The sequence below is a fragment of the Chlamydotis macqueenii genome, chromosome 7 (genome assembly GCF_036417535.1).
Source record: "Chlamydotis macqueenii isolate bChlMac1 chromosome 7, bChlMac1.mat, whole genome shotgun sequence".
In the NCBI taxonomy this organism is placed as follows: Eukaryota; Metazoa; Chordata; class Aves; order Otidiformes; family Otididae; genus Chlamydotis; species Chlamydotis macqueenii.
Genome location: NC_141562.1, coordinates 17,729,807 through 17,742,748, shown reverse-complemented (window position 1 = coordinate 17,742,748; position 12,942 = coordinate 17,729,807). Strand labels below are relative to the sequence as shown.

The 12,942-nt window shown below is 56.6% G+C and overlaps 1 protein-coding gene across 1 annotated transcript in view; it reads right to left on the bottom strand.

Moving 5' to 3' along the window:
• The window catches only part of LOC147600086 (protein NDRG2-like), a 199,895-nt gene that overhangs the window by 87,196 nt on the left and 99,757 nt on the right, over positions 1-12,942 (bottom strand). The window contains exons 2-8 of the mRNA XM_086752392.1: positions 5,103-5,211; positions 4,934-5,054; positions 2,917-2,979; positions 2,737-2,797; positions 1,611-1,697; positions 822-878; positions 341-435 (exon numbers count right to left, since the gene is read on the bottom strand). Of these exons, the coding sequence (XP_086608518.1) occupies positions 341-435; positions 822-878; positions 1,611-1,697; positions 2,737-2,797; positions 2,917-2,979; positions 4,934-5,054; positions 5,103-5,211 (593 nt within the window). The remainder of the gene's footprint in view (positions 1-340; positions 436-821; positions 879-1,610; positions 1,698-2,736; positions 2,798-2,916; positions 2,980-4,933; positions 5,055-5,102; positions 5,212-12,942) is intronic.

The following is a 12,942-nucleotide window of genomic DNA, read 5'->3' as shown; positions in this document are numbered from 1 at the left end:
CCTCCCAGTCCCCCCCAGTTCAATCCCAGTTCAATCCCAGTTCGATGCCAGTCCTCCTAGCCCAATCCCAGTCCCTCCCAGCCCCCCCAGTTCCCTCCCAGTCCGCCCCGGTTCAATCCCAGTTCAGTCCCAGTCCTCCTAGCCCAGTCCCAGTCCCCCCCCAGTCCCTCCCAGTCCCTCCCAGTCCCCCGCAGTCCCCTCCCAGTCCCCACCAGTCCCCCCAGTTCCATTCCAGCCCCTCCCAGTTCCCTCCCAGTTCAATCCCAGCTCGATCCCAGTGCTCCGAGGGCAGTCCCAGTGCCCCGCAGCCCCGCCGCAGCGCCCCCAGTTTGCCCAGTACCTGTTGTACGTGGCCCAGAGCAGGGGGGCGTTGGGCGCCGCCCCCAGCCGCCGCCGGGCCTGCTGCACCGGGGGAGGGGCGGCCGCCAGCTCCTCCTGCGGCCCGCGCGTCACAGCCCCGCCCCCGCCCCGCCCCTGCCCCGCCCCTGCCCCGCCCCCGTGTCTCAGCCCCACCCTTGCCCCGCCCCCGTGTCACAGCCCCGCCCCCGCCCCGCCCCCACCCTGTGACCCACAAGTGACCCTCCCCCAACCCTTAACTGAGCTCCCTGACCCACAAGTGGCTCTTGGGGCCTCCAGGTGGACTCTGGGCCCCCCAAGTGCCCCCCACAGGCCCCCCGAGTGCCCCCAGGCCCCCCAAGTGCCCCTTGAGGGCCCCCAAAACTGACCCCCAAGACCCACAAGTGGCCCTCCCCATACCCCCAAGCGCCCCCCGGACCCACAAGTGGCCCCCCACGGGACCCCCAAGTGCCCCCCCGCCCGACCTGCGTGAAGAGGTGCGCCAGGATGAGCTCGCTGCTGGAGGACGTCAGGCCCGACAGCTGGGGGGGCACCCGTGGGACCCACGGCGACCCACGGCGACCCACAGCGACCCACAGACACCGTAGGGACCCACAGCGACCCACAGCGACCCACGGCGACCCACAGACACCCACAGACACGGTAGGGACCCACAGCGACCCACAGACACCGTAGGGACCCACAGCGACCCACAGCGACCCACAGCGACCCACAGACACCACAGCGACCCACAGCGACCCACAGACACCGTAGGGACCCACCGTGACCCACAGCGACCCACAGACACCGTAGGGACCCACAGCGGCCCACAGCGACCCACGGCGACCCACAGACACCGTAGGGACCCACAGCGACCCACAGCGACCGTAGGGACCCACAGCGACCCACAGACACCGTAGGGACCCGCAGCGACCCACGGCGACCCACAGACACCGTAGGGACCCACAGCAACCCACAGCGACCCACAGCTACCGTAGGGACCCACAGCGACCCACAGCCGCCCACCAACACCGTAGGGACCCACAGCGACCCACAGCCACCCACAGACACCGTAGGGACCCACAGTGACCCACGGCCGCCCACCGCCACCCACAGCGACCCACGGCGACCCATAGGGACCCACAGTGAGCCACACGCGACCCCAAGCGACCCACAGCGCCGCAGGGCCAGCAGCAGGGAACCCCCCCAAACCCCGCCCCCTTCTGCCCCACCCCTCTCCCCATTGGCCCTCCCCACCCGCCGGCCCCGCCCACCTTGTGCGCCACCCAATCCACCCAGCCCTTGGCGCGGGGGTTGATGTTGATCAGCACCAGCCCCTCCACCGCCTCGGGGTGCAGCAGCTGTGGGGCGGGGCCAGACCCATAGCGCCCCACGGCCACGCCCTCCCACCCCATAGCGACCCCCCAGCCCCATAGCGACCCCCCAGCCCCACAGCCACGCCCCCCGAGAGCCCCCAGCGACCCACAAGTGCCAAACCAAGAGACCCCACTAACCTCCTCCAGCCCCATAGCGCCCCACGGCCACGCCCCCCCAGCCCCATAGCGACCCCCCAGCCCCATAGCGACTCCCCAGCCCCATAGCGACGCCCCCCTGCCCCATAGTGGCCCCCCAGCCCCACAGCCGAGCCCCCAACCCCCCAGCGACCCACAAGTGCCCAGAGACCCCACTAACCTTCTCCAGCCCCATAGCGCCCCACGGCCACGCCCCCCCGCCCCATAGCGACCCCCCAGCCCCATAGCGAACCCCCTGCCCCATAGCGATGCCCCCCGACAGCCCACAACCCCCTAGCGACCCACAAGTGCCCAACCAAGAGACCCCACTAACTTCCTCCAGCCCCATAGCGCCCCATGGCCATGCCCCCCTGCCCCATAGCGACCCCCCCTGCCCCATAGCGACCCCCCAGCCCCACAGCCACGCCCCCTGAGAGCCCCCAGCGACCCACAAGTACCCAACCAAGAGACCCCACTAACCTCCTCCAGCCCCATAGCGCCCCACGGCCATGCCCCCCCGCCCCATAGCGACCCCCCCAGCCCCATAGCGACCCCCCAGCCCCATAGCCAAGCCCCCAACCCCCCAGCGACCCACAAGTGCCCAGAGACCCCACTAACCTCCTCCAGCCCCATAGCGCCCCACGGCCATGCCCCCCTGCCCCATAGCGACCCCCCAGCCCCATAGCGACCCCCCAGCCCCACAGCCACGCCCCCCTGCCCCATAGCGACCCCCCCAGCCCCACAGCCACGCCCCCCAGCCCCATAGCGACCCCCCCAGCCCCATAGCGACCCCCCCCAGCCCCACAGAACCTCCCCCGAGATTCCCGCAGCCCTGCATTCCCCCCAAATCTGCCCCCCGCCCTGCCCCACGCCCCGCCCCACATCTCACCCCAAATTTAGCCAGGACGAAGGCGCCAGCGCCCACCCCGATGCCCACGATGCTGGCGATGCTGGGGGGGTGGGCGGGGTCAGGCCGGTGCTGACGCCGCCCCCCCCGTCCCGTCCCGCTACGGGTCAGGGGCCCCCTCCCCGCCCCACAGCGCCGTGGGGCGCCCCCCCACCCACTCACTTGAGGTGCCGGAGGACGCAGGGGACGATTTCGGCCAGTTGCTCCAGGGAGGGGTACTGGTACCTGCGGGGGAGGGGCGGAGGGCGGGGGGGGAGGGGCGACAGGGGGAGGGGCAAGGGGTCAATCGGGGGTTGAGGTGGGGGGAGGGCAGGCGAGGGGACCAATGAGGTGAAGCGATGGCGGTTGGGGGGGGGGAGGGGTGCGTAGGGTGATGCTGCGATGTGATGGCGGTCGAGGTGGGGGGACGGGGGGGCGGGGGGTCAACTGGGGGGGGGGGAGGGGTGGGGGGGTCAACAGAGAGACGACAGGGTCAACTGGGGGTTAATGGGGGCAACTGGGGGTTAGTGGGGGGCAACTGGGGGTTAATGGGGGTCAGTGGGGTCAACTGGGGGTTAATGGGGGCAACTGGGGGTTAGTGGGGGGCAACTGGGGGTTAATGGGGGTCAGTGGGGTCAACTGGGGGTTAATGGGGGCAACTGGGGGTTAATGGGGGTCAACTGGGGGTTAGTGGGGGGCAACTGGGGGTTAATGGGGGTCAGTGGGGTCAACGGGGGGTTAATGGGGGTCAACTGGGGGTTAATGGGGGTCAACTGGGGGCTTATGGGGGGCAACTGGGGGTTAATGGGGGAAACTGGGGGTCAATGGGGGCAACTGGGGGTTAATGGGGGTCAACAGGGGGTCAACTGGGGGTTAATGGGGGCAACTGGGGGTTAATGGGGGTCACGGGTCAACTGGGGGTTAATGGGGGTCAACTGGGGGTTAATGGGGGTCAATGGGGGGCTTATGGGGGGCAACTGGGGGTTAATGGGGGCAGCTGGGGGTTAATGGGAAGCAACTGGGGGTCAATGGGGGCAACTGGGGGTTAATGGGGCTCAACAGGGGGTTAACTGGGGGTTAATGGGGGTCAGTGGGGTCAACTGGGGGTTAATGGGGGTCAACTGGGGGTTAATGGGGGTCAACGGGGGGTCAACTGGGGGTTAATGGGGGTCAACTGGGGGTTAATGGGGTCAATGGGGGGTCAATGGGGGTCAACTGGGGGTTAATGGGGGTCAACTGGGTGTTAATGGGGGCAACCAGGTGTTACTGGGGGTCACTGGGGGTTAATGGGGGTCAACTGGGGGTTAATGGGGGTTAACAGGGGTCAATGGGGGTCAACTGGGGGTTAATGGGTGCAACTGGGGGTTAATGTGGGGCAACTGGGCCTTAATGGGGGTCAACGGGGGTCAATGGGGGTCAACTGGGGGTTAATGCGGGCAACTGGGGATTAATGGGCGTCAACGGGGGGTTAATGGGGGTCAGTGGGGTCAACTGGGGGTCAATGGGGGTCAACGGGGGGTCAATGGGGGTCAACTGGGGGATAATGGGGGTCAACGAGGGGTTAATGGGGGCAACTGGGGGTTAATGGGGGTCAGTGGGGTCAACGGGGGGTCAATGGGGGTCAACAAGGGGTTAATGGGGGCAACTGGGGGTTAATGGGGGTCAGTGGGGTCAACGGGGGGTTAATGGGGGTCAACTGGGGGTTAATGGGGGTCAACGGGGGTTAATGGGGGCAACTGGGGGTTAATGGGGGTCAACGGGGGGTTAATGGGGGCAACTGGGGGTTAATGGGGGTCAGTGGGGTCAACGGGGGGTTAATGGGGGTCAATGGGGGTCAACTGGGGGTTAATGGGGGCAACTGGGGGTTAATGGGGGTCAGTGGGGTCAACTGGGGGTTAATGGGGGCAACTGGGGGGTTAATGGGGGTCACTGGGATCAACTGGGGGGGTCCGTGGGGTCAACTGGGGGGGCAGTGGGGTCAACCAGGTCGTCAGAGGGGTCAACGCAGTCAACTGGGAGTCACTGGGGTCAACTGGGGGGTCAGTGGGGTCAACAGGGGGGTCAGTGGGGTCAACCTGGGGGTCACTGGGGTCAACTGGGGGGGCAGTGGGGTCAAGTGGGGGGGCAGTGGGGTCAACGCAGTCAACTGGGAGTCACTGGGGTCAACTGGGGGGAGCGGAAGAGGGGAGTGCAGACGCACCCCGGGGGGTAGGGCGGGGCGCCCACCTCCATGCCGGGGGGGTCGAGGTGGACGAGCAGGAAGTGGCTGGCGACCTCCCGCATCTCGGGGTGGGCGAAGAGCGGGGCGAAGCACGAGGCGTCTGCGGGGGAGGGGCGCGGCGGGAGAGGGGGAAGGGGGCGGGACTCACGCGTGTGGCCCACGTCCGGCAGCATCAGCAGGGCGGGGCGACCAGGGCGGGGCGCGCCCTCCAGCGCCACGTGAACAGGCCCCAACGGCGTCTCCAACACCGCCCCCTGCTGGCCGGGAGGACCGGACACCGGAACGGGGAGTGGTCACCGCCACACCCCCCACAGGTTCGCCCCCAAAATCTCGCGATTTCCCCCAAGATTCCCACCTTTTGCCCGCCAAATCCCACATTTTTGCCCCAAATTACCCCATTTCGCACCAAAATCCCCCATTTTGCCCCAAAATCTAACGATTCCCCCCAAAATCTCCCATTTTTGCCCCAAATCCCGCATTTTTGCCCCAAATTCCCGCATTTTTGCACCAAATTCCCACATTTTACACCAAAATTCCCACATTTTGCCCCAAATTCCCACATTTCACACCAAAATCCCACATTTTGCCCCCCAAATCCTGCGATTTCCCCCAAATTCCCCCATTTTCCCCCAAAATCCCGCATTTTTGCCCCAAATCCCCCATTTTTGCCCCAAATTCCCCCATTTCGCACCAAAATTCCCACATTTTGCCCCAAATTCCCCCATTTCGCACCAAAATCCCACATTTTGCCCCCAAAATCCAGCATTTTACACCAAAATCCCACATTTTGCCCCCAAAATCCCCCATTTTTCCCCCAAATTCCCCCATTTTGCCCCCCATATCCCGCATTTTTGCCCCAAATTCCCGCATTTTTGCCCCAAATTCCCAAATTTTACACCAAAATTCCCACATTTTGCCCCAAATTCCCACATTTCACAACAAAAGCCCACATTTTGCCCCCAAAATCCCACAATTTCCCCCCAAATTCCCCCATTTTGCCCCCAAAATCTCACATTTTTGCCCCAAATTCCCGCATTTTACACCAAAATCCCACATTTTGCCCCCAAATTCCCGCATTTTTTCCTCAAATTCCCCCATTTCGCACCAAAATTCCCACATTTTGCCCCAAATTCCCCCATTTCGCACCAAAATTCCCACATTTTGCCCCCAAAATCCAGCATTTTACACCAAAATCCCACATTTTGCCCCCAAAATCCCACATTTTTGCCCCAAATTCCCCCATTTCACACCAAAATCCCACATTTTGCCCCCGAATCCCGGGATTTCACCCCAAATTCCCACATTTTGCCCCCAGAATCCCCCATTTTTGCCCCAAATTCCCACATTTCGCACCAAAATCCCACATTGTTGCCCCAAAATCCCGTGATTTCCCCCCAAATTCCCCCGTTTTGCCCGCAAATGCCGCATTTTTGCCCGAAATTCCCCCATTTCACACCAAAATCCCACATTTTGCCCCCAAAATCCCGGGATTTCACACCAAATTCCCACAATTTCCCCCAAAATCCCGCATTTTTGCCCCAAATTCCCCCATTTCGCACCAAAATCCCACATTTTGCCCCCAAAAGCCCGTGATTTCCCCCAAATTCCCCCGTTTCGCCCCCCAAATCCCGCATTTTTGCCCCAAATTCTTGCATTTCGCACCAAAAGCCCACATTTTGCCCCAAAATCCAGGAATTTCCCCCCAAATTCCCCCATTTTGCCCCCCAAATCCTGCATTTTTGCCCCAAATTCCCCCATTTTCCACCATAATTCCCACATTTTGCCCCAAATTCCCCCATTTCGCACCAAAATCCCACATTGTTGCCCCAAAATCCCGTGATTTCCCCCCAAATTCCCCCGTTTCGCCCCCAAATGCTGCATTTTTGCCCAAAATTCCCACATTTTACACCAAAATCGCACATTTTGCCCCCAAAATCCCCCATTTTTGCCCCAAATTCCCGCATTTTAGCCCCAAATCCCGCTTTTTTGCCCCAATTTCCCCCATTTTGCACCAAAATTGCCACATTTTGCCCCAAATTCCCCCATTTCACACCAAAATCCCACATTTTGCCCCCAAAATCCCGCAATTTCCCCCCAAATTCCCCCATTTTGCCCCCAAAATCCCACATTGTTGCCCCAAAATCCCGCGATTTCCCCCCAAATTCCCCCGTTTCGCCCCCAAATGCTGCATTTTTGCCCAAAACTCCCACATTTCACACCAAAATCCCACATTTTGCCCCCAAAATCCACCATTTTTCGCCCAAATTCCTGCATTTTTGCCCCAAATCCCGCTTTTTTGCCCCAAATTCCCCCATTTTTCACCAAAATCCCACATTTTGCCCCAAATTCCCCCATTTCACACCAAAATCCCCCATTCTTGCCCCAAATTCCCCCATTTCACACCAAAATTCCCACATTTTGCCCCAAATCCCCCCATTTCACACCAAAATTCCCACATTTTGCCCCAAATCCCCCCATTTCACACCAAAATCCCACATTTTGCCCCAAATCCCCCCATTTCACACCAAAATCCCACATTTTGCCCACTGAAAAGGGAAGCTAGGGAAGGAATTTGTCCTGTCATAGAGCGGTTCATAGAACTAAGACTACTAAAAGAATGTGAGTCAGAATTCAATACACCTGTACTTCCAGTTAAGAAACCTGATGGGTCCTATAGGATAGTTCAAGACTTAAGAGCCATCAACAAAATAACAGAGGACCTGTGGTAGCTAACCCCTATACCCTATTAACCATGCTAAAACCTGATTTAGCTTGGTTTACGGTCCTAGATTTAAAAGATGCTTTCTTTTGCCTCCCTCTCCATGAAGCCAGCCAGAAAATTTTTGCTTTCGAATGGGAAAATCCCAAAAGTGGTCGAAAGACCCGGCTCACATGGACGGTGTTGCCGCAGGGTTTTAAAAATAGCCCCACAATTTTTGGGAATCAGCTAGCAAAGGACTTGGAATCATGGGAACCACCATCAGAAGAAGGGAAGGTGTTACAGTATGTAGACGACCTTCTTATTGCAACCAGAACCAAAGAATCCTGTGTCATTTGGACCGTGAGTCTGTTAAATTTCCTGGGACTACAGGGATATCGGGTTTCTAAGAAAAAGGCACAGGCGTTGTTACAACCCCAGGTCACGTACCTGGGGTACGAGATCAGTGCCGGACAACGGATCCTAGGACAAGCCCGGAAAGAGGCCATATACCAAAGCCCTTGACCACAAACTATAAAGGAACTACGGACATTCTTAGGAATGACGGGGTGGTGCCAACTTTGGATATGTGATTATGGTCTGCCTGTTAAGCCACTCTATTCCCTGATAGCAGCTAACCAAAAGGATCTCCAGTGGGATGCTGAGTCAGATCGAGCCTTCCATCAGCTGAAGAAAGCCCTGATGTCGGCATCAGCATTGGGACTTCCTGATGTGAGTAAGCCATTTTTTCTATTTTCCCACGAAAAACAAGGAATGGCACTAGGAATATTGGCACAAGATTTGGGACCATACAGACGGGCGGTAGCATACTTCTCCAAACAGCTGGATGCCGCTGCGAAAGGGTGGCTGTTCTGGTTTTGTTAGTGGGGGGGGGCCTAAGGTGGCAGCTTCTGTAGGAAACTGCTAGAAGTCGCTCCCCTTTGTTCAGTGGACTTGGCCGGGCCTAGGGCGGACCCGCTGCTGGCCAAGGCCAAGCCAATTGGTAGCAGAATGTCCCGTGATAACGCCTCTGCGATAACGTATTTAAATAGGGGAAAACAGGAAAAAGAGGGAGGAGAAGATGTGAAGCAGCTGAGCGGGGGGCAGAGAGGGGGAAGCGCGAGCCTCGTGGGCCTTGCAGGCCTCACCCTCTGGCCTCCCGCCGGGCAGCCGACTGGGCCCAACTCGGCCCGGCCTGGCTGCAAGAAGTGGAGAGGAGCAGTTGAAGTGAATAAGATGTAAAAAGGATCCTGAGAGGCGTCTGCCAGCCTGTTGTGAGGAACGGCTGCAGACGCCAAGGTCAGTGAAGGAGGAGGGGGAGGAGTAATGCGGCTCCTGGCCAAGATTCCTCTGCAACTCGTGGTGACGACCATGGTGGAGCAGGTTGTCCCCCTGCAGCCCATGGAGGTCCACGGAGGGGCAGAGATCCACCTGCAGCCTGTGGAGGACCCCACGCCGGAGCAGGTGGAGGCCTGAAGGAGGCTGTGCCCCGTGGAGGGCCCGCTGGGACAGCTGTTCTAGAGGGACTGTGTTGGATACCTGGAGTATCAGGGACACTTAGTGAACAATCCAGACCGAATGGAATTGTTATGTTTGTGAGCAGCAGGCCTCAAGGACATCACTGAAGCCGCTTGTGAGAAAGTAATGAAGCCGCCTGTAAGAAAGTACTGAAGCCACCTGTGAGAAAATAATGAGGCCGCCTGTGAGAAAGTAATGAAGCTTCCTGTGAGAAAGTAAACGAAGCAACCTTGAAGAAGATCGTAAACAACTCTGAGAAAGTGAAAACATGAAAAGTACGGGACTTTCAGGTTAACGGGACTTTCCAGATTAGCTAACTGCAAGTAGGAAGGATATGCAAATGTAACTATTAGAGCTTAAGCCAATCACGCAATGACTAGTAGGCATATTTTATCTTAGCAATATAAATATGTGCACCCGGGACTAATAAATCGAACTACGCTTATTACTCATATTGAGTCTTTTGTCGTACGTTCCTCCGTCGCTCGCAAATGGCGCCCGAACAGGGACTACTAGAAGACACTGCTATCGGAGTGGCGGAGGCAGAGAAGCACCGGGAGCAGCGACCGGGGGGCAAGATCGACTACGCATTTGTCCTTCAGATGCGACGATCCGGAGCCTGAACCGTTGAAACAGGGGTTCGCCGTCTGCCAGGGCTACAGGACAAGCTGCAAAAAAGGGGTGCCTTAATCAGGGAGCACCAATAGTGAGTACTTAATCAGGGAGTAAAAGGGGTGCCTTAATCAGGGAGCACCAATTGTGAAACTGCCGGCAATAATGGAAAAGGAGGTAGCCCTAGAATTATTATGCTCTCTATGAGAGGACTGAGTTATGACTCGGCCGTCCTAGAAGCTTTGCTGCAGTGGGCAAAGAAAAGGGAATTAATCCCCACAGTTGATGATCCTTTTGAACTCCCGACACAGGAAAAGATAGGAAAAAAGCTGTGGGATGAAATAAGTAAGGGATCTCCACCGTGTGGAAGCTAATTAACGAAACATTGATAAGCATGAAAGCCGAGCGTTCAGTTGCTGCATCTGCTTTTGCGGTCTTAACTCCAGCCGACGGGTCCACCTCCACTACCAGCATGCTGTTCTTGGGTTTAACGAGCCCTGCCGCCGCCCCGGCTCGTGCTGAGGGTGGGGGGGTTCGAGCCCCAGCAAGGACTCCAGGAACTGCAGCCACAGCCCCTATAACTATAGATATGCGGGCACCAGAGGGAAAAACTGCCAAAGGCTTTTCACCACCATCAGACGTACCACCGCCAGGCACCCCGCCACGCTGCGCCAGTGCAGACTCAGAGTCACGAGCCTTTTCGCCGGCACCAACAGCTCTGGTTTATCCCCCGTTACCACCTTCTTCCCTGCCACCACGGCGTGAGGAGGAGGGGGATGAACATTCATCTGGCTCCAAGGACGCACAGCTGGAAGAGACGCTAAAAAGACTGGAAGCCCTAGAGATTCGCCTAGAAGTGTCACTGGGAAACTTGTCAACTCCTTCGCCTGTGCCGCATCGAGACCTGTCAGCATCCAACCTATTCATTCCGAACGGAGCATCGGGTGAGATCAGTCTTTTTGCACCTTTGCAAGGGACGCCGGCGGGAGGGGCCGGGGTTTTGAATCCGATAGTGCAGTGGAAAGAGGTGATTCGAGATGCTTTGATAGAAGGAGAGCCTTTTCCTATGGCATTTCCAGTTGTGACTGATAATACTGGGAAAAGTGTGTGGAAAGCATTAGACTGGAAAATATTGAAGGAAGCTAAAAGTGCAGTTACTCAGTATGGGCTAAAATCATCATATGCTCAATCTGTGTTGCAGCATATTTTTTCATCACAGTTGTTAGCTCCTTATGATATTAGAATGATTGTCCAGGTCGCAGCAGCTGCAGTTCTTTCAGTACTGGCAGGCTGCTTGTGATAGGGCAGCTGCAACGCCTCGACAACAGGGTGATCCATTATTCGGGGTGCAAACTCAAATGCTGATGGGAGCGGGACACTACACACGATCTGATTGGCAAGCGCAATTTGCTACCGAAGTGTTACAACTGGGCCAAGATTTGGCTTATAGAGCGCTTGCTAGGGTGCACGATGAAAAGTCTGGACCTGCCTTTACATCAAGAAGACAAGGTCCCACAGAACCATATGGGAAATTTATTGATCGGTTGCACACTGCAATTATGGCTCACCCTGATCTGGATGATGACATGAAAGCAAAGTTCTTAGATATGCTTGCCTTTAATAATGCTAATAAAAAAAAAAACAAAAAACAAAAAACAAACCCAAAAAACTAAGAGAGCCCTCAGTGTGCTGCCAAAAGGATCTAGTACAGGGCAACTGCTGGAAGCTGCTGAGCGAATGTTAGAACAAGAAAAGGCTACAGTCATGGCTGCTGCTGTAGGTGCAGCCGTTAAACCGTTGATATCAATAAAGCGGCGCGTGATTAACTGTCTGTAACCCCCATTCCCTCTTTCCCCCCCCCCGCCCCCCATCCCTGTCCCGCTAAGGGGGCAGGGGAGGGAGGTGGAGATGGTGTTAAGCCTGGGAAGAGGGAGGGGTGGGGGGAGGTTGTCTTGCTCCCTTTTTCCTTATCCTGCTTTGGTTTTAGTGATGGTCTGTTTTGCCTGTAGCGGTGGCTTTAAGGATCCCTCCCTATTCTTGTCTTAAACCTCAGGTTTTAGTTTTCTTTCCTCTTATATGTCTGGGCCACAGCCGCCGCCAGGCGCCCCCACCCCCCCGCCCCTGACATGGTTAACAGATACTCCTGTCTGAGTCGAGCTTTGTATAAGTGGAAGGACCGTTCCCTCTTATAACATGGGGGAAGGGATACGCTTATGTCTTTACAGGAGCAGTAAACAAGTGGATCCTTGTCTGTATCATCTGCGGGTATTTCAGAACATGTTTGGTTGACCTGCCAGATACCGGTAGGACGGCAACTCTGTGTAAAACAGCAGCAACCACAAGTGCTGAGTGCTAAAACTACAAAAGATGGAACTTTTTGGGATCAGTAAAGATGGACTTCTATTTTTTTTTAACTATTCAAGAGCTAATGTTTCTAGAGGGGTAATGATTGTAAATGCTTTAAGATCTATACATTGCAACGACACAGAGTGACTTAATCATGCGAGCACATATCAAAATCCAGACAGCATAAAAGACCTAAACGAAGCATACATAGCATTGAATCTGGTTGCCAAGATAATACAGAGTTTTGGAAACTAAGTAAAATTATTGCTGCTTCAGTCTTTACACCTGGTGTGGCAAGTGCCTAGGCATTAACTATGCTAAATAAATTGGACTGTTGGCTTGCTAAGCAAATAAATACAACTGTATCGGCACTATCAACGCTGTTAACTGATGTAGATTCTATATACTATGCTACTTTACAAAACAGAACCGCTGTTAGCCTGCAGAGCACATATTTGACGGGCCTTGTTGCATGCGCTGGCCACGCATGCAGCAACGTCTAGTCAGGCCTTGTTGTATGCGCTGGCCACGCATGCAGCAACACCTAGTCAGTACTCTTTCACTGAATCTGCTGAGGGTATAAACAGAGGTGGCTCGGAGCGAAGGGGAGAGGACAGACCCAGAGCACACTTTATTTACAACAGGGGACGCCCTGAAGGTGCTGCGCCTGCCTCCCTTCTCTGCTCTGACCCGGCTGATAAACATCCTCTTGCTCAGCGGTGTCTTTGGCATAGTTGGGTTAGTAACAGAATAGATCAGCAATAGATTTTTTTTATTATTAGCACAAAATCATGGTTGTCAGGATTTTGATGGG